The sequence below is a fragment of the Trachypithecus francoisi genome, unplaced genomic scaffold (assembly GCF_009764315.1).
Source record: "Trachypithecus francoisi isolate TF-2019V2 unplaced genomic scaffold, Tfra_2.0 Lachesis_group11, whole genome shotgun sequence".
NCBI lineage: Eukaryota > Metazoa > Chordata > Mammalia > Primates > Cercopithecidae > Trachypithecus > Trachypithecus francoisi.
In genome coordinates this window covers 31,231,261-31,253,433 of record NW_022681456.1, presented here as the reverse complement: position 1 = coordinate 31,253,433, position 22,173 = coordinate 31,231,261, and the positions used below count along the sequence as shown (strand labels likewise).

Here is a 22,173-nt window from a genome sequence, read left to right as displayed (position 1 = left end):
TGATGTTGCTGAAGAAGCATGTGGCCTGAGTTAAGTACTATAGACTTTTGATCTTGGTAACTGGCTTGGCTGGTCGGGAATAAGGAGGGAGCAATATTGAAGATTAGAGAAAGCGAGATTTAAGGATGAAGAATGTGGACAAAACTATAGGAATGTGCACAAAGTGTGAAGATTTTTGTAGGACGAAATGTCAGAAAGAAAACACTCACCTGAGGAGGCAAAAATCAGGTGGACAGGATGATTTCTCCAGTAGATGTCAGCTAGCCTTGTCCTTGATTGCCCCAGGTTACACAATGAGCCCACAAGTGGAGTAATCATGGTGGCAGAGATGCCGGCTATGCTTGGGCCCAATAGCTTGGGCTTCCACACTAGTGGTCATCTGGTGATGAGCTAGATGAGCTAGGATCAGCTACTGCTGAATACCCTATTTGTCAGCAGCAGAGACCAATGATTTGGTACTATTCCTTGAAGAGATTAACCAGTCACTTGGGAGCAATTTATTTGCATTAAATTCCTTCTACCTTGGAAGAGGAGTAACTCTTTCTTATTGTAATTAATTACTACTCTTAACAGGGGCTTTCCTTTCCTTCCAGCGGCACCTCTGCCAGCATTGCTCTCTGATAGCCTACAGGATGCCTATTGCCAACATGGTATCTTGCATTACACTGCCTCAGATCTTCGGATTATTTTGTAGCAAATGAGTAACAATAGGTGCATGAATTGTTGGATCCACTGGTCTTACCGCATACAACATCCAGAAGAAATCAATCAAATAGAACAATGAAATGGTCTATTACAGGCTCACTGTAGGCACCATCTCAGAGATTCTGCAGGGTTGAAGTGCTAATCTCTAGGATGTGGTAAATGCACTACAAAAATGGCTAGTATATGATGCCATGTCCTCAACTACCAGGATTCACGGATCCAGGAACCAAGAGAAAAGAAATAGGAATGCCTAGACCAGTGGAATTTCTGATATAGAGCAGGAGAAACGTAAAACGGGTGGCGGAAGAAGATGTTAAGTACCAGTTTGGGCCTTGCGTCCAGTTGTAGTGATAGTAACTGTGGCTTGTCTCACTAATATTCCTGTGTAGATTTTAGAAAGACTGTGGCTGGCTATCACCTTGTGACAAAGTAGACTTAACATGGGACTCAAGCAGTTCTGAACTGACTGCTTTTGGGTAGACTGCAGCAAATATCTCTTTTGCACATTCCGTCGTCCACTTCCGGTATCAGTCACAGCTACATGGATAGTTCTAGGTGAGTAAGCTCGGACTTGTCCTTTCTGTTGGTGAAATCCCACTGCAAGTCAAAGCCATGTATCTTTCTGCTTCCTGTTCCAAGTCTTTCTTCAACACTGGGGTGCTGCTTTCCCACATAGAAGTACAGCCCAGAAGTGCAAGGATAATTAACGACCCTGGAGGCAACTCTTAACTAACGGGGGTTGGAAACTGGTTAATAAATGTTCCCAGTTCTATTAGTTGAAAAACTTTGGGAGGCATTCTGAAAGTTCCTCAGAAGGTCTTGGAGCACTCAAACCCCAACTGGCAATCTTGATAACACACTTTTTAAATGTTATTATTTTTGAGAGTCTCACTCTATCACCCAGGCTGGAGTGTACTGGTGCCATCTGGGCTCACTGCAACCTCCACCTCCCGGGTTCAAGTGCTTCTCCTGCCTCAGCCTCCCAGTAGCTGGGATTACAGGAACCCGCACCACGCCCGGCTAAATTTTGTATTTTTAGTAGAGACGGGATTTCACCATGTTGACCAGGCTGGTAGTGATCCGCCTGCCTCAGCGTCCCAAAGTGCTGGGATTACAGGCATGAGCTACTGCATCCGGCTGATAATATACTTTTAAGTGGTTTTCTCCCTTTTCCACTCCCTGTTTTTTCACTTCTGTTTTCTGGGATCACCTTACAAATGACCTTATACACACAAGCCCTTTTCTCAGGCTCTACTTTCAGGTGAACTAAACTAAAACAGGCACAATTAGTTAAATGCATTTATATACTTTTTCACATAAGTACTTTAGGAATTTTCTAGACTGTATGTAAGTAACTATGAATAATAATTACTTATTTGCAAGGTGAGGTGAGAACATTTTAATCCTGCTGCACAGATTTTTTTTGTTTAGGTAATACAGGAGTTGATGGCAATGATGGTTACTCATTCTGAACCACACTGAAATGACCTTCAATTTCCATCTGCTAATAAATACAGTCATGCGCTGCATAATGTTTTGGTCAACATCCCCTAAGATTATAAAACCACCGTTGACTGCACCTTTTCTACATTTAGATACACAAATACCATTGTGTTACAACCGCCTACAGTATTCAGTACAGTAACATGCTGTGTGTAGCCTAGAAGCAATAGTTTAAGTACATTTGTGACGAAATCCACAACGTTTGCACAACAAAATCGCCTAACGACGCATTTCTCAGAATGTATCCCTGTTGTTAAGCAATGCATGACTGTATAAGAATATCTGACTTAAAAAACATATGAACTGGGGGGCGGAGCAAGATGGCCGAATAGGAACAGCTCCAGTCTCCAACTCCCAGCGCGAGCGACACAGAAGACCGGTGATTTCTGCATTTTCAACTGAGGTACTGGGGTCATCTCTCTAGGGAGTGCCGGACAATCGGTGCGGGTCAGCTGCTGCAGCCTGACCAGCGTAAGCTGAAGCAGGGCGAGGCATCGCCTCACCTGGAAGCGCAAGGGGGAAGGAATCCCTTTTCCTAGCCAGGGGAACTGAGACACACACCACCTGGAAAATCGGGTAACTCCCACCCCAATACTGCGCTTTAAGGAAACAGGCACACCAGGAGAATATATCCCACACCTGGCGGGAGGGTCCCACGCCCACGGAGCCTCCCTCACTGCTAACACAGCCGTCTGCGGCGATCTATCCGCAAGGCAGCAGCGAGGCTGGGGGAGGGGCGCCCGCCATTGCTGAGGCTTAAGTAGGTAAACAAAGCCTCTGGGAAGCTCGAACTGGGTGGAGCTCACAGCAGCTCAAGGAAGCCTGCCTGTCTCTGTAGACTCTACCGCTGCGGACAGCGCACAGCTGCAGTCCATTAGGGGAAAGAGCGGGCCGCTGCAGACCCGAACGACTCTGTCTGACGGCTTTGGGGAGAGCCGTGGATCTCCTAACGCGGAGGTTGAGATCTGAGAACGGACAGACTGCCTGCTCAGGTGGGTCCCTGACCCCTGAGTAGCCTAGCTGGGAGACATCCCCCACTAGGGGCAGTCTGATACCCCACACCTCACAGGGTGGCGTCACCCCTGAGAGGAAACTTCCAAAGAAAGAATCAGACAGGTACACTCGCTGTTCAGCAATATTCTATCTTCAGCAACCTCTGCTGCTGATACCCAGGCAAACAGGGTCTGGAGTGGACCTCAAGCAATCTCTAAGAGACCAACAGACAGTCCTTCTGACTGTCAGATGGAAAACTATCAAACAGGAAGGACACCTATACCAAAACCCCATCAGTACGTCACCATCATCAAAGTCCAGAGACAGATAAAACCACAAAGATGGGGAAGAAGCAGGGCAGAAAAGCTGGAAATTCAAAAAATAAGAGCGCATCTCCCCCTGCAAAGGAGCGCAGCCATCGCCAGCAACGGATCAAAGCTGGTCAGAGAATGACTTTGACGAGATGAGAGAAGAAGGCTTCAGTCCATCAAACCTCTCAGAGCTAAAGGAGGAATTACGTACCCAGCGCAAAGAAACTAAAAATCTTGAAAAAAAAGTGGAAGAATTGACAGCTAGACTAATTAATGCAGAGAAGATCATAAACGAAATGACAGAGATGAAAACCATGACACGAGAAATACGTGACAAATGCACAAGCTTCGGTAACCGACTCGATCAACTGGAGGAAAGAGTATCAGCGATTGAGGATCAAATGAATGAAATGAAGCGAGAAGAGAAACCAAAAGAAAAAAGAAGAAAAAGAAATGAACAAAGCCTGCAAGAAGTATGGGATTATGTAAAAAGACCAAATCTACGTCTGATTGGGGTGCCTGAAAGTGAGGGGGAAAATGGAACCAAGTTGGAAAACACTCTTCAGGATATCATCCAGGAGAACTTCCCCAACCTAGTAGGGCAGGCCAACATTCAAATTCAGGAAATACAGAGAACGCCACAAAGATACTCCTCCAGAAGAGCAACTCCAAGACACATAATTGCCAGATTCACCAAAGTTGAAATGAAGGAAAAAATCTTAAGGGCAGCCAGAGAGAAAGGTCGGGTTACCCACAAAGGGAAGCCCATCAGAATAACAGCAGACCTCTCGGCAGAAACTCTACAAGCCAGAAGAGAGTGGGGGCCAATATTCAACGTTCTTAAAGAAAAGAATTTTCAACCGAGAATTTCATATCCAGCCAAACTAAGCTTCATCAGTGAAGGAGAAATAAAATCCTTTACAGATAAGCAAATGCTTAGAGATTTTGTCACCACCAGGCCTGCCTTACAAGAGACCCTGAAGGAAGCCCTAAACATGGAAAGGAACAACCGGTACCAGCCATTGCAAAAACATGCCAAAATGTAAAGACCATCGAGGCTAGGAAGAAACTGCATCAACTAACGAGCAAAATAACCAGTTAATATCATAATGACAGGATCAAGTTCACACATAACAATATTAACCTTAAATGTCAATGGACTAAATGCTCCAATTAAAAGACACAGACTGGCAAACTGGATCAAGAGTCAAGACCCATCAGTCTGCTGTATTCAGGAGACCCATCTCACATGCAGAGACATACATAGGCTCAAAATAAAGGGATGGAGGAAGATCTACCAAGCAAATGGAGAACAAAAAAAAGCAGGGGTTGCAATCCTAGTCTCTGATAAAACAGACTTTAAACCATCAAAGATCAAAAGAGACAAAGAAGGCCATTACATAATGGTAAAGGGATCAATTCAACAGGAAGAGCTAACTCTCCTAAATATATATGCACCCAATACAGGAGCACCCAGATTCATAAAGCAAGTCCTTAGAGACCTACAAAGAGACTTAGACTCCCATACAATAATAATGGGAGACTTCAACACTCCACTGTCAACATTAGACAGATCAACGAGACAGAAAGTTAACAAGGATATCCAGGAATTGAACTCATCTCTGCACCAAGCGGACCTAATAGACATCTATAGAACTCTCCACCCCAAATCAACAGAATATACATTCTTCTCAGCACCACATCGCACTTATTCCAAAATTGACCACATAATTGGAAGTAAAGCACTCCTCAGCAAATGTACAAGAACAGAAATTATAACAAACTGTCTCTCAGACCACAGTGCAATCAAACTAGAACTCAGGACTAAGAAACTCAATCAAAACCGCTCAACTACATGGAAACTGAACAACCTGCTCCTGAATGACTACTGGGTACATAACGAAATGAAAGCAGAAATAAAGATGTTCTTTGAAACCAATGAGAACAAAGATACAACATACCAGAATCTCTGGGACACATTTAAAGCAGTGTGTAGAGGGAAATTTATAGCACTAAATGCCCACAAGAGAAAGCAGGAGAGATCTAAAATTGACACTCTAACATCACAATTAAAAGAACTAGAGAGGCAAGAGCAAACACATTCAAAAGCTAGCAGAAGGCAAGAAATAACTAAGATCAGAGCAGAACTGAAGGAGATAGAGACACAAAAAACCCTCCAAAAAATCAATGAATCCAGGAGTTGGTTTTTTGAAAAGATAAACAAAATTGACAGACCGCTAGCTAGACTAATAAAGAAGAAAAGAGAGAGGAATCAAATAGACGCAATAAAAAATGATAAAGGGGATATCACCACCGACCCCACAGAAATACAAACAACCATCAGAGAATACTATAAATGCCTCTACGCAAATCAACTAGAAAATCTAGAAGAAATGGATAATTTCCTGGACACTTACACTCTCCCAAGACTAAACCAGGAAGAAGTTGAATCCCTGAATAGACCAATAGCAGGCTCTGAAATTGAGGCAACAATTAATAGCCTACCCACCAAAAAAAGTCCAGGACCAGATGGATTCACAGCTGAATTCTACCAGAGGTACAAGGAGGAGCTGGTACCATTCCTTCTGAAACTATTTCAATCAATAGAAAAAGAGGGAATCCTCCCTAACTCTTTTTATGAGGCCAACATCATCCTGATACCAAAGCCTGGCAGAGACACAACAAAAAAAGAGAATTTTAGACCAATATCCCTGATGAACATCGATGCAAAAATCCTCAATAAAATACTGGCAAACCGGATTCAGCAGCACATCAAAAAGCTTATCCACCATGATCAAGTGGGCTTCATCCCTGGGATGCAAGGCTGGTTCAACATTCGCAAATCAATAAACGTAATCCAGCATATAAACAGAACCAAAGACAAGAACCACATAATTATCTCAATAGATGCAGAAAAGGCTTTTGACAAAATTCAACAGCCCTTTATGCTAAAAACGCTCAATAAATTTGGTATTGATGGAACGTACCTCAAAATAATAAGAGCTATTTATGACAAACCCACAGCTAATATCATACTGAATGGGCAAAAACTGGAAAAATTCCCTTTGAAAACTGGCACAAGACAGGGATGCCCTCTCTCACCACTCCTATTCAACATAGTGTTGGAAGTTCTGGCTAGGGCAATCAGGCAAGAGAAAGAAATCAAGGGTATCCAGTTAGGAAAAGAAGAAGTCAAATTGTCCCTGTTTGCAGATGACATGATTGTATATTTAGAAAACCCCATCGTCTCAGCCCAAAATCTCCTTAAGCTGATAAGCAACTTCAGCAAAGTCTCAGGATACAAAATTAATGTGCAAAAATCACAAGCATTCTTATACACCAGTAACAGACAAGCAGAGAGCCAAATCAGGAATGAACTTCCATTCACAATTGCTTCAAAGAGAATAAAATACCTAGGAATCCAGCTTACAAGGGATGTAAAGGACCTCTTCAAGGAGAACTACAAACCACTGCTCAGTGAAATCAAAGAGGACACAAACAAATGGAAGAACATACCATGCTCATGGATAGGAAGAATCAATATCGTGAAAATGGCCATACTGCCCAAGGTGATTTATAGATTCAATGCCATCCCCATCAAGCTACCAATGACTTTCTTCACAGAATTGGAAAAAACTGCTTTAAAGTTCATATGGAACCAAAAAAGAGCCTGCATTGCCAAGACAATCCTAAGTCAAAAGGACAAAGCTGGAGGCGTCACGCTACCTGACTTCAAACTATACTACAAGGCTACAGTAACCAAAACAGCATGGTACTGGTACCACAACAGAGATATAGACCAATGGAACAGAACAGAGTCCTCAGAAATAATACCACACATCTACAGCCATCTGATCTTTGACAAACCTGAGAGAAACAAGAAATGGGGAAAGGATTCCCTATTTAATAAATGGTGCTGGGAAAATTGGCTAGCCATAAGTAGAAAGCTGAAACTGGATCCTTTCCTTACCCCTTATACGAAAATTAATTCAAGATGGATTAGAGACTTAAATGTTAGACCTAATACCATAAAACCCTAGAAGAAAATCTAGGTAGTACCATTCAGGACATAGGCATGGGCAAGGACTTCATGTCTAAAACACCAAAAGCAACGGCAGCAAAAGCAAAAATTGACACATGGGATCTAATTAAACTAAAGAGCTTTTGCACAGCTAAAGAAACTACCATCAGAGTGAACAGGCAACCTACAGAATGGGAAAAAATTTTTGCAACCTACTCATCTGACAAAGGGCTAATATCCAGAATCTACAAAGAACTCAAACAAATATACAAGAAAAAAACAAACAACCCCATCAAAAAGTGGGGAAAGGATATGAACAGACATTTCTCAAAAGAAGACATCCATACAGCCAACAGACACATGAAAAAATGCTCATCATCACTCGCCATCAGAGAAATGCAAATCAAAACTACAATGAGATACCATCTCACACCAGTTAGAATGGCAATCATTAAGAAGTCAGGAAACAACAGGTGTTGGAGAGGATGTGGAGAAATAGGAACACTTTTACACTGTTGGTGGGATTGTAAACTAGTTCAACCATTATGGAAAACAGTATGGCGATTCCTCAAGGATCTAGAACTAGATGTACCATATGACCCAGCCATCCCACTACTGGGTATATACCCAAAGGATTATAAATTACTCTACTACAAAGACACATGCACACGTATGTTTATTGCGGCACTATTCACAATAGCAAAGACTTGGAATCAACCCAAATGTCCATCTGTGACAGACTGGATTAAGAAAATGTGGCACATATACACCATGGAATACTATGCAGCCATAAAAAAGGATGAGTTTGCATCCTTTGTAGGGACATGGATGCAGCTGGAAACCATCATTCTTAGCAAACTATCACAAGAAGAGAAACCAAACACCGCATGTTCTCACTCATAGGTGGGAACTGAACAATGAGATCACTTGGACTCGGGAAGGGGAACATCACACACTGGGGCCTATCATGGGGAGGGGGGAGGAGGGAGGGATTGCATTGGGGAGTTATACATGATATAAAAGTCATGCACATGTACCCTAGAACTTAAAGTATAATAAAAAAAAAAAAAAAAAGAAATAAGCAAGAAAAAATATAACATATGAGTATTAGGATAGGCAAATGAATACATTTAATATAACAATGTATTAAATTATGTTTAGATTATTTGCCAACAAATGCACCTCAGTTTCTTCTGTAATAATTACAATATTGTTATATTGAGTGCAAAAGAATGTAATATTGAACAACTCTCAATTCCCATCTTCTATTCAATACCTTAGACTTTCTTTATAAAACGAATATGGCACTAGAAAAAAAAAAAAAAAAAAAAAAAAAAACATATGAACTAATGGCCAAGTGGTGAAAGGCTGTGTATGCTAAAAAATACTACCAAAAAGTTCCATACCCATAACATATGTGATATGTGAGTTTTAAGTTGTCACAGAAAATTTCAACCCAGTATTACTTTCTACCAGAAATGTCTTTAACAACTCATGATATGAATCCATATACTTTTCACACCAAAATATTCACAAAAATTGAATAATTCACTTAGCCAAATTTACTTTTTTTTTTTTTTGCATTGGGTCTATTATTGATCACTAAACTCACACTGACTTCATTTAAAATTGTTCATTGCATCGCATTTTTTTTTTTTTTTTTTTTTGAGATGGAGATTCGCTCTTGTCGCCATGGCTGGAGTGCAATGACTCAATCTCGGCTCACTGCAACCTTTACCTCCCGGGTTCAAGTGATTCTCCTGCTTCAGCCTCCCAAATAGCTGGGAATATAGGCAGCCACCACCATGCCCAGCTAATTTTTGTCACCACGCCCAGCTAAATTTTTGTATTTTTAGTAGAGATGGGGTTTCACCATGTTGCCCAGGCTGGTCTTGAACTCCTGACCTCAGGTGATCCACTTGCCTCGGCCTCCCAAAGTGCTGGGATTACAGGGGTGAGCCACTGTGCCTGGCCGTAATTGTTCATTGCATCTCTAAAATATTCCATCTTAGTATTTGTAGCACTAATTGTACTTTATTTAGGTTATCCTATTTTTCATTTCGAGGCCCTTTATTTTAGCGACAAGACACACCGGCAGATTAAAAATGCTTTATTATTATTATTTTTAACATAGAAGAAGCTTGGTAGTGGACATGTGGCCATTCGATGTTCTTACGACTAAGAGAGTTCAGGCTCAATCTCTTACAGAATGTAAATGTACCCCTATGCATGCATATGTAATTCTTATCAAAATTAAGCTTAGTCACTAAAAGAAGATTCACTATCTGAACTTTCTTCTACAGTTTTTTGACTTTCACCATCAGGCACTGGAGCATCTGGCCTCCTAAAAGAAAAGGAAAAAAAATTTAAAAGTCTTTTCCAATTGAAAAGAACACTTACAAACTCTTAAAATTGGTTCATCTTAGAATATTGCTGCTAATAAATCTGCCAAGTCCGTGTCCTTAGTCTCCCGCACTACCCCACTAGCATGCTTCTCTCAGGCTTCTTCGGCACCATGGGGATTCAATGCTATGCCTGTAGAGGCCGCGGCAGTATTTTCTCTTGCCAGTCCTTACATAGTGCGCTGCTTCAGCACTTTCTGCTTCTCATTACCATGGAGACCCAACTATAGACAGAGATGCGATCTGTAGAGGCTAGCATGACCAGTGCTAAATCCCTGAAGCTTCCAAGTGTACATGAGGTACAGAGAAAGGAAAGCTAGAAATGAAAAGGAAACACTTCATGTTCAGGAAAGCTTCAGGGAGAAACTTAGAAATGGAAGAGAGTTCAAAAATGGCTATTAAAAAATAGGTAATGTGGAAATTCTGTAGCGAAGGAGAGTGCCTGGTCAAAAAAGGTTCTTAATGTTTGTTAAACGTTTTCACTTACATGTTTTATCTTTACAGAATGAAAATAGAAAGTATGAGTTGGCAAAAATACTGTTTCAAAGATCCCCTAGGCATAATAAGGAAACATGAGAATGGTTAGATTCCAACTTTGCATGGATGTGCTCTAATAAACCTAAATGAAATTTTAATGATGTTATTAAAACAGTCAACTAGTTAAGCCTCAATAGTTTTGTGCCAGTAAATCATTTAATCAGTGCAGTGGCACTATCACTCAGCCTCTATTCACTCTTACCAAGAAAGTAAATTAAGCAAGAAAAGTATTTTTTAGGGGCGGGGGAACCAAGAGGAAAAGGAGTAACAATATAACTGCTTTATCTTTTTTTTTTTTTGAGACGGAGTCTCGCTGTCGCCAGGCTGAAGTGCAGTGGTGTGATTTCGGCTCACTGCAACCTCTGTCTCCCGGGTTGAAGCCATTCTCTTGCCTCAGCCTCCTGAGTAGCTGGAACTACAGGCGTGCGCCAGCACGCCCAGCTAATTTTTGTATTTTTAGTAGAGATGGGTTTCACCATGGTGGCCAGGATGGTCTTGATCTCCTGACCTTGTGATCCACCCGCCCTGGCCTCCCAAAGTGCTGGGATTATAGGTGTGAGCTACCGTGCCTGGTCTAGAACTGCTGTATCTTAATAATTAAAAACTACCAGACTGATTTCTCCCTCAGGCTTCTTGACTCTTATTAAACATTTAGGACACTTAAAAATAAAACTCTTATTCACCACAAACAGAAATTACTATTACTAAAATAAGAAAACGCACAGTCTAACAGTTACTTTAGGTATTAAAATTACGGCTTATATTTTTAAATATATTTGGCATACTACAAAAGAGAAAGAAATACTGGCATTGCTCCCTAGTTGTCAAATATAAACCCATTTGCTCTGCTGAACAATTTTAGATTATATCTACAAGGAAGCCTTATGTACTCAATACAGTAAAATTTTAAAGCTGGGTATGGCGGTTCCAGGATTTGACTGATGCTCCATCTGCCTAAAATACTAGCACGGGACCATCACCGTCATCGCTTTTCATTAGAAGCAACAACTCTAGAACTAGTGGGCATGAATACTAGGCACATTTTACCCAGGAAATTTCTCTTTGCTATATAGTTGATTTCTTACTGTCTACACTTTGTTAAGTAGGAAAACATTACCAGTGGGAATTATTTTAATACCACATCAAAATTATATTAGTATCTATGACAACTCAAACAAATACAACAATGTACATAACTTCCTAAAATAAATGCTACTTTAGAAAAGGGTAGGTCAGTGATGTTGGTTCATGCCTGTAATCCTAGCACTTTGGGAGGCCGAGGAGGGTGGATTGCTTAAGCCCAGGAGTTCAAGACCAGCCTGGGCAACAGCGCAAAACCCCATCCTTTGCAAAAAAAAAACCAGAGAAATTAGCCAGTAGTGGCCTATTGTGCCAGCTACTTTGGAGGCTGAGGTAGATTGCTTGAGCCTGGGGGGGCAGAGGCTGCAGTGAGCTGTGACCATGCCTGGGCACTCCAGCCTGGGCAACAGAGTGAAACCCTGTCTCAAGAAAAAAAAAAAAAGGAAAAGGGTAAAAGCTTAGGACTAGAAGAAACCGAAACTATAAAATTCATTAATTTACATGTGTAACCATTTATTGAAACGTGATGCTATATTGCATAGTAATTAAGAATATAGGCTCTGGGTACAGACTGTCTGTGCTGAAATCCCATCCTTGTTTCTTACTTGTTGGCCAACTTTGGGGAAGCTGTTTAACTACTTTGTGACTGACTGGATTTTGTGATGATTAAATTAATTAATAAATGTAAAGTGTGTTCGATAATATCTGGCACATAGTATCAAATAAATATCTGCTGTTACTATGATTATTTATTTTCATCATCTGCATCTACTATTTGCTAGAAAATGTGTTAGGTACTGGAGATACAGAGATGAATAACAAGTAGTTCCTTCTCTGAAGCAGCAAATCTTTTTGTGAGGGAGACAGACATGCAAACAAATTGTTACAGAATGTGATACAGCCATGTGCCACATAATAATGTTTCAGTCAATGATGGACTGCATATGATGGTGGTCCCATTAGATTATAATGGAGCTGAGAAACCTCTATCGCCTAGTATTTACTATACTGTACTTTCTGTTATTTTATTTTATTTGACAAGGAGTCTCACTCTGTTGTCCAGGCTGGAATGCAGTGGTATGATCTTGGCTCACTGAAACCTCTGCCTCCTGGGTTCAAGAGATTCTCCTGCCTCAGTCTCCCGAGTAGCTGGGACTACAGGCATGCACCACCACACCTGGCTAATTTTTTTTTAATTTTTGGTAGACAGTAGGTTTCACCATGTTGGCCAGGCTGGTCTTGAACTCCTGACCTCAACTGATCCATCTGCCTCAGCCTCCCAAAGTGCTGGAATTACAGGTGTGAGCCACAGCACCCAGTGTCTCTTGTTATTTCATTTTATTTTACATTTTTTGAGACAGTCTTGCTCTGTCAGGCTAGGGTGCAGGGGTGCAATATTGGCTCACTGCAATCTCCGCCTCCGGGGTTCAAGCCATTCTCCTGCATCAGCTTCCCTGAGTAGCTGGGATTACAGGCATGCACCACCATGCCCAGCTAATTTTTATATTTTTAGTAGTGATGAGGTTTCTCCATGTTGGCCAGACTGGTCTCGAACTCCTGATCTCAGGTGATGCACCTGCCTCAGCCTCCCAAAGTGTTGGGATTACAGGTGTTAGCCACTGTGCCTGGCCTCTGTTGTTATTTTAGAGGGTACTCCTTCTACTTACTTTTTGAAAAAAAAAGTTAACGTTAAACAGCCTCAGTGAGGTCCTTCAGGAGATATTCCAGAAGAAGGAATTGTTACAATAGAAAATAGATTTATGCGTGTTATTGCCCCTGAAGACCTTCTAGTCAGATAGGATATGGAGGAGAACAGTCATATTGATGAGCCTGACATGTGTAGGCCTTGTATGTGTTTTAGTTTTTAGCAAAAAAGTTTAAGAAGTCAAAATAAAAAGTTTAAAGAATACAGATATAAAGAAAGAAAATATTTTTGTATAGCTGTACAATGTATGACTTGTCTTTTAAGCTAAGTAAAGTAGTATTACAAAATAGTTAAAAAGGTAAAAAAAGTTGATAAAGTTATACTAAGCTAAGGTTTATTATTGAAAAAAGTTTTAAAAATAAATTTAGTGTAGTCTAAGTGTACAGTGTTTATGAAATTTACAGTTGGTATAATAATGTCTTAGGCCTTCATACTCACTCCCTATTCACTCACTGACTCACCCAGAGCAACTCCAGTCCTGAAAGCTCCATTCATGGTAACTGCCCTATGTAAGTACCACTTTTTACTTCTATATTTAGATATGCTTAGATACACAAATACTTGTCATTGTGTTACAACTGCCTACAGTATTCGGTACAGTAATATACTGTACAGGTTTATAGCCTAAGTATGTCGCACGCTATACCATTTAGGCTTGTGTAAGTACACTCTATGATGTTTGCACAATGACAAAATCACCTACAATGCATTTATTGTAACATATCCCTGTCATTAAGCGATGCACAGCTGTATATATACAAATACGGCTGAACTGTTTGTTTGAACAGAAAAAATGGTCGCTGAAGTTGGTCAGAGAAGACTCCAAAGAATTGGAAATACTTGTGAAGAATTTTATGATTCGAGTAAGACTTTGCCAGAAACAGAAAAGGTGGAAATAAGAGAGAATGACAGCGTTCTGGGTAAAGAATAAAATGGGATGGTGTAGCAGGCTGCACTCAGAAACTGTAAGTCATTTGGTAGTTAGAGTGTAAGGTACCCCAGGGTGCAACATTAGATGAGATTAGAACATCTAGCAGGAGCAATAGGTGGAAACTCTGTTTAACCTTCCGAGGAACTGCCAAACTTCCGAAGCAGCTGTACCATTTTACATTTGTACCTGCAATGTATGAGGGTTCCAATTTCTCCACACCCTCAGCAACACTTGTTATTGTCTGTACTTATTCATTTTTTTCTTTTTCAATTTTTCTTATTGTGGTAAAATACAGATAACATAAAATTTAACATCATAACCATTTTTAAGTGTATGGTAGTGTTAAGTACATTCACACTGTTGTACAGCCATCATCACCATCCATCTCCAGAACTCTCTTCATCTTGCAAAACCGAATCACCATACTCACTTATTAATATTCCCTTCTCCCTCCAGCTGCTGACAATCACTATTCTTTCTGTCGCTATGAATTTGACTACACTAGATACCTCATGCAAGTGGAATCATACAATATTTGTCCTTCTGTGATAGGCTTATTTCATTTAGCATAATGTCCTAAAAGTCCATCTATGTTGTAGCATGTGTCAGAATTTCGTTCCTTTTTAGGGCTGAATAATATTCCACTGTAAGTATATACCATAATTGTTCCTATTCATCCACTGATGGTTACTTGCATTGCTTCCATCTTTTGGCTATTGTGAAAAATGCTGCTATGAACATGCATATACAAATATCTCTTTGAGACTCTGCTTTCAATTCTTTTGGGTACATGCCCCAAATTGGAAGTGCTGAATGATAATTCTATTTTTAATTTTTTGAAGGATCACAATACTCTTTTCTATAGCAGCTGCATCATTTTATATTCCCACCAACAATGCACAGGGGCTCCAATTTCTTCATATCCTTACCAATACTTATTATTGTCTTTGTTTATTTACCGGGGACATCTCATTCTGTTGCCCAGGCTGGAGTGCAATGGCATAGTCAGAGCTCAATGTAGCCTCAGCCTCCTGGGCTCAAGTGATCCTCCTGCCTTAGCCTCCCAAGTAGTTGGGACTGCAGATACACACCATTGTGCCTGGCAAATTTAATTTTTTGTAAAGATGAGGTCTCACTTTGTTGCCCAATCTGGTTTAGAACTCCTGGCTTCAAGTGATCCTCTACCCTTGTCCTCCCAAAGTGTTGAGATTACAGGCATGAGCCACTGCACCTGGCTCCTCATTCATTTTATTTTATTTTATTATTTATTTATTTATTTAGAGATGAAGTCTCACTTATTTATTTATTTAGAGAGGCTGGAGTGCAGTGGCACCATCTTGCTCACTCCAACCTCTACCTCCCAGGTTCAAGCAATTCTCCCTGCCTCCGCCTCCCAAGTAGCTGGGATTACAGAAGCCTGCCACCACACAGCTAATTTTTGTATTTTTTTAGTAGAGATAGGGTTTCACCATGTTGGCCAGGCTGGTCTCGAATTCCTGACCTCAGGTGATCTGCTTGCTTCAGCCTCCCAAAGTGCTGGGATTACAGGCATGAGCCACCGTGCCTGGCCCCCTCATTCATGTTAAAATAAATTTTATGCTACTTGAAATTGGAATTGCCAGGAGAACAAAAGAAAAAGTACATACTAGTTCTCTTTGGGTACGAAAAAGAAAAGCAAGGCACCAGAATCAAATGAAGATAGGAAAGCATTTTGTAAGTTGTAAAGTCTTTTAAGTATTACTAGTAATAATAAAACTCACAGCAATACCATCATTTCCAGGCTGGATATTTGCATTTTCAAGGGGAACAGAAATTTGGCTCTGCATATTATGATCATAAATGTTCTTACTTCACCCTATAAGTTGTTTTTCATGGAAAGAAATTTAAAGACATATTTGAAAAAGTTGCTACCTTAAACTACTAAAGTTTAGCTTCTCCCAATTCAAAGAAAACACACTTTGCTACTAAAATTTGGAAATGGGAACTTTATAATAGTATCTTGTTATTTTAAATATATAAGTGAATTTCCAAAAAAGATTATATCAACAAAATACAGAAAAATATATATCATGAATATCATGTGTATTTTTTTAAACAATTTCAATCTTTGGTGGTTACAATAAAAACACTAAATTGGTGGTACATTTTAATAAGCACATTTATATTTGTGACATCAAAATTATCAGCAAAATTCTTAATAAAAGCAAATTTTTAAAAAGTTTAAGCTAATTATTAAGTCTAAACTATCTTAAAAATATATGTTTTCAAAGAAGTTACTAGGTTGACCTCAACTAAAAATGAGCCAAAATATAGAAAGGTGCAGGAGAAAGGACGAAGTATATACAAATCTGCCCTTTTTAGCATACCAGATGCTGTGCACATTCTAATTTTGACACCCACTCTTCTCCCATTGATGTGAATCAGTGAAGGCTGTCAACTAGAATCCTCGCTGTCCTCATCTTTTCCCTATCCACTTCCTTGTTTCAGTCACACAGTCTAGGTCTGGCCAATCACAGGAATCTATTCCCTTGCAGAGAGAGAGAGAGATGGATTCAAGGAAAGGCACACAATTCAAGCAGGGCCAGTCAGAATGCTTCCTTATAAATGAGCTATGAGTTATGGAGAAGAGGGAACTCTCTCTCTGTTCAACTGGAAAAACTAGCAATATTCTGGGGGGGCTATGTTCCCAGGCTTCAGAGAGGAAACTCATCAGCTCTAGGAGAGACACGGAATTATTACACCAAAGAAGTAAAGGTAGAATGAAGTGGGGAGAGAAGAATGCCAGTCAGCCAGCCCTGATGACACTGAGTCCCTAGATCCTGTCCTTACCTAGATTTTTCAGCTATGAGAGTCCATAACTTCCCTTCTTACATAAGCTAGTTTGAGTTGCTTTCTGCCATTCTAAATACGAAGAGAGTCCTAAAATACCAATATTGTTGGTTTAATTTGTTTTCATTAAAGGAAGATTTGTATTTGTGTTTAAAACTAGCTACTTTAAGGACACAAAAACCAAACATTCTTTGGGAAAACATGTAAGACAAAGAGTTTAAAAACATTTTTCATTTCTAGACACTTAAAAACATTGAATTTAAAGCAGATTAAGTACCAAAAACATTGTCAGTAAAAACATTGCTGAGTAGGAGATGATGAGGTAGTTATTATTCAAATCACTAATGGCAACTACACACACATAAAGTTATAATGTCACATGGTACTGTTCATTAATGGTCTGTCAGAGCTATGCAATGGCAATAGGTGGTCTTAAGAGAGCCAGGTGTCATGGCTCACACCTGTAATCCCAGCACTTTGGGAGACTGAGGTGGGTAGATCACCTGAGGTCAGGAGTTCGAGACCAGCCTGGCCAACATGGTGAAACCCTGTCTCTACTAAAAATACAAAAATTAGCCAGGCATGGTGGCATGTGCCTGTAATCCCAGCTACTTGGGAGGCTGAGGCAGGAGAATCACTTGAACCTGGGAGGCAGAGGTTGCAGTGAGGTGAGATTGCACCACTGAACTCCAGCCTGGGTGACAAGAGCAAAATTCCGTGTCAAAAAAAAAAAAAAAAAGAAAAGAAAAACAAGACCCAAAACACTAAGATTCTTGAATTAGATTGTATTGACTTAATGAGGACCTCTGGGTAATTAAAAATGTAACAATTTTGACTTTGAATTATAGCAGCTAGTGAGATTAATTTGGTCTTTTCTCTTTTGAATTCTCATCAAGACAGGTATATCCTGTTCTTTGTCTTAGTAGGTAGACTCCTGCAACCATGAAAACAATTTAATGCCTAATATCATGAAGAAAAAGAAAAGCAGCTGTTCTAGGTAGGATGGACTTTTGCTATTGGTCTTGGGATCCTTTATTTCCCAGCAACTCCTCTGCCACTTGCTTGCTAGCCACACACAGACCCACAACTGCTTTCTAACATCTCCTCTTTGATATATCTATTATCTCTCTCATTCTTATGATCAAGTTCTCTAAAAGTAGACCAATTACAATTTTTTAATATGGTTTGTCCTATACTTTCTAGCTAGTGTCTGCCAGCTAATGAATGAGGACTGGTAATTACATTAAATGGAGGACCTAGCTCAGCAAAAACTAACAAAATGGAAAGAGTAAAAACCCTATTTTTGGATGTCCAGTTGTGCAACTGAGGTCTAATCTATCCTCAGCCAGCCAAAACTCAATCTTTAATCCACTATGCTGTTGTATAGCAGGAGGTAAAGATCCTCCTGGCAGATAAGGAATGATCTTAGAGGGCAGGAAAATCTGCTGGGCATGCCATGTAAAAAAAGTTTTCTTGCTTTCCAGTATCCTTTTGTTTAATAATAATAAATCCCCTCTTGTCTCAGGGATAAGTAGGCTAAGGTGGCTACTTTTATTTCTGGCAACCATAAGAGTGGTCATTCCACCGTCTGGGAGAATGGTATAAATGTTTTTTGGATAGATATATCCAGGAGAAATGCCAACTGAGCTGGTTCTGTTCAAAGTCTGCACAATTATATGTTTTCTTTACTCAAATCGATAAGCTGCACATTGCACCCTCCCACTAAGGTTACGAGTGTGTTCAATTGAACTTCAATTTCAGAAATCTGTTCTTTAAAGCAAAGTTAACAATATAGGTTCTCAGTTTGAGAAAACAGAATATATTTAAAAAGATAACTACTCTGTATATGTTAAATACGTCTTTGTTGAGAACATAATAGTATATAGGCAACTACAGGATTATAAACAAGTTGTTATCCAAAGCCTGATAAATCCATTGTCTAGAATTTGCTACATAGTCCTCGATTAAAACATTCATAAATCACAACTAATATGTATTAAACATTTACTGCTTATCCAGAGCTGTGTGTGCTGAGTGCTTACATCATTATCTATCTAGTCTGAACAACTCTATAAGGAGCGAACTCTTCTATTTCCCATTTTACTGATGAGGAAACTGATGCACAGAGAGGTTCGGTAATCAGACCAGGGTTATACAACTAGAAAGTGGCAGGGTAGAATCTGAATACAAGTAAGCAGACCATCTCTAAAGTCGGCCTCATCCTGAGCCTCAACCATCATGAATTTCATGGCCTGCCGATGGGCAAGTCCAGAAGCTAGTCTGTTTATCCTAGAATTGTAAAAGTAGCAATTACTAGGTAACAATAGTAACGCTAGTTCAGGGACATAAATGTAAGAGTGTAGAACAGGATGGGGTGAAACTTTTTTCTTTTTTTCTAAGCAAGAAAATCTAGGCAGTGATTGAAAGAATATTTAAGGCATGACTTAGCCACTGTATATTTCTGAATGTATTAACCTTTGGCCAAAGACCTATCAAATTTTTCCATTTTCCCTTAACTCTTTTGAGTATTTTGATGACAAATACTCTTTCACATATCTTTTTATCTCACTGGTACTGAAACTAATTTTTAGAAGCTAAACAGGACTAATTCTTGGTTATATATAAATGGTTGTCATTTTCAAAAACTTTAATTTTTAAAAACAATCACTTAGAAGAATCAAACCCAATATTTACTTAGCAATTATCAGGCATTTTCTACAGTTTTATAGACTTTCTAAATTCTGTAATAGTCATTTTCCTAGGAAAATTGCTAGGATCTCTTCTCTCTTATCATGTAAATATTTTTGATTTAAAATTATGTACTCTTAGCTTCCAATTTTTCATACAAATAAGCCAATCAAATAGCAATATATTTTCTGATCAGTATTTATTTCTATATTAACCTCAGTTTTGCCCTTTGCTCAGTGCAGACAGAGCTAGGCCATTTCTTCCAACAGTTGTATGAGTTTGTCTTACTACTTAAAGCTAATAAAAAATCAAGTGTATGTTTATACTTTAAAAGAAAAAAGAACACAGAACAATCTTTACTGAAAGTTCTTGGCTGAGGCTTAAAATGTACCTAAGATTCTAAATAAAAGTGTACTCTTCCCTTGGATGGCACATTTTCTTCTCTTTCATCATCTCATACTTCTCTCCTGAAGTGAGGCTCTGTAACTTTTATGTAAACATGATTCCAAAAGCACCATAATTCCTCTGTTAACACAGTAGTTGATTGCACTTATCATATCTAGCTAAATGCAGTTGAAACTGGGTTGCTAGTAATGGTGATAGGTTATAGTGAGTCATCCCCACTCCAACCAGTGCCCCTGGTGACTAATGGCATGTGCGTATGAGGTAATGGGTCAGAATTCAGGCTCCAGGCTGTGGTTGAGGAGCAGCTTTTCTGTAAGACAATGTTAATTGTTACTGGAATTCTACCCTTAAACTTGGCACTACCTCACAACTGAATGTTTCTCAACATTTATAGACAACGAAATACCCTCAAACTGGCCAAGTGAGACACAAGGAAATGTTGAAGGGCCTGGGATCTTCCCCCATGGTAGTTACCTATGGACTCTATCAGGTGGTGATACCTGATGGAGTCTTGAAGAATAATAGGTTAGCCAGGCCAGTAAGATGGGGGAAGGGAGTTCCACAGAGAGAAAGGAGAACATTTAAAGACACCAAAAGGGAATAGGAAAATGATACATTCAGAGAACTGCAGGTAGTTCACTATGGCTATATGAAATAGGCATATGTGAAAGAAACGCAAGAGAGGACGCTAGTGAGAGAATCTGCATATTGATGATAAAAGCATTTCTATGCAATACTAAGATGTGAGACTACATGTTGAAGGCAGTGGAGGGTCACAGGAAGATGTGAAGCAAGAATGAAGTATGAAGAGATCCACTCAGGCTTTAGTGGATGGCTTGAAAGAGACCAGCAAAACCAATCAGTAGCTACTACAGTAATTCAGATGACAAATGATGAGGGCGTGAACTAAACAGCAATGGATATGGAGGTATACGGTGAGATGTGAGAGATATTAAAAATGAGAACACATAGTGATTGACTATGTGTTCTCATTTTCCTTACCCATATGTAGTGGGTAAGCAAGAAGACAGAAACAAGGATGATTATCAAGTTGCTAGTGCAGGTAGCTGGTTGAAGTAAAGGATTATGAAGTAGGTTTAGGCTGGGCAGGGGATGAAATGAAGCCAGTAGTCTTGGATATCCAGCACATGCTGATGCTTACAGGGTGCTAGTTTTCCATTTATTATATTTTCTCTAGAAAAAGATAATCATTTTAAAGGTAATTTTAGTTCTCTGTTATTATAGGAGGTCTAACTGTATTTCCAGAAGCAAAAGGAGGTCATAGTTAATGTGAAATATATTTACAACCTATATACTGCAATGAGTACCAAAATGGATTGAACCTATAGGTCTGATTCACATTAAAATATATATCACAATCCATCTGGCTTTCAATGTATGTGTCAGAAACAATTTCCAGAACAAATGCCAAATATCTCAGAGATCCTTCAGTTCAAGTTGCCAAGCTATGCCATTGTACTTGAACTGTTTGCTACTTGGACGTATACCAAATGTAGATATATGTTTGAAATTTATTCTTGTAGACTTTAAAAGAATTCATAAATTTCATATTTTGGCAGATAAAATATGAGACAAAGACTACTTCATAATGTTTTAACACCAAAGTGTACACCTTTTCTTGGAGGACTGAGAGCCAAGAAAAATTCCAAAGTATACTCTGCTAGTACAGTAATGAATGGTTGGAGTGTGCAGCTAAATACATTGGGGTGAACTACAACCCCAAACTGGAAAGATTCTTTACAAGTACCTAGATACTTGCAAAACAGAAGTCTTCTGAAGAATCTATTACAATATATTTTATACAAGGTGAACTATGCAGCCAGATTTGCTTGGATGAAATAAATTGTTGTCAAATTTCTGAGCCACAATTTTTTTATCATTTCTCAAAAATATTTTATAAAATTCACACAATAAGGGATTAAATACTTTCAGGTTAAAAAAACTCACATAAATTAGTATCTAGTTTCTTAATAACCATTAACATAGACATAGGGAAACTTTAGCCTATTTATTTCTCAATCTGGCTTAACCTAGATTATAGC

At 39.4% G+C, this 22,173-nt stretch overlaps 1 protein-coding gene across 5 annotated transcripts in view; it reads right to left on the bottom strand.

Moving 5' to 3' along the window:
* Positions 1-9,626: 9,626 nt before the first annotated feature.
* WASHC3 (WASH complex subunit 3) overlaps positions 9,627-22,173 on the bottom strand; it is a 47,053-nt gene continuing 34,506 nt past the window's right edge. For 4 of the 5 annotated variants that reach the window (XM_033220883.1, XM_033220884.1, XM_033220881.1 and 1 more), the window contains exon 7: positions 9,627-9,877. In XM_033220883.1, the coding sequence (XP_033076774.1) occupies positions 9,793-9,877 (85 nt within the window). In that variant the 3' untranslated portion in view covers positions 9,627-9,792. The remainder of the gene's footprint in view (positions 9,878-22,173) is intronic. The other variant, XR_004439648.1, reaches the window with a different exon arrangement.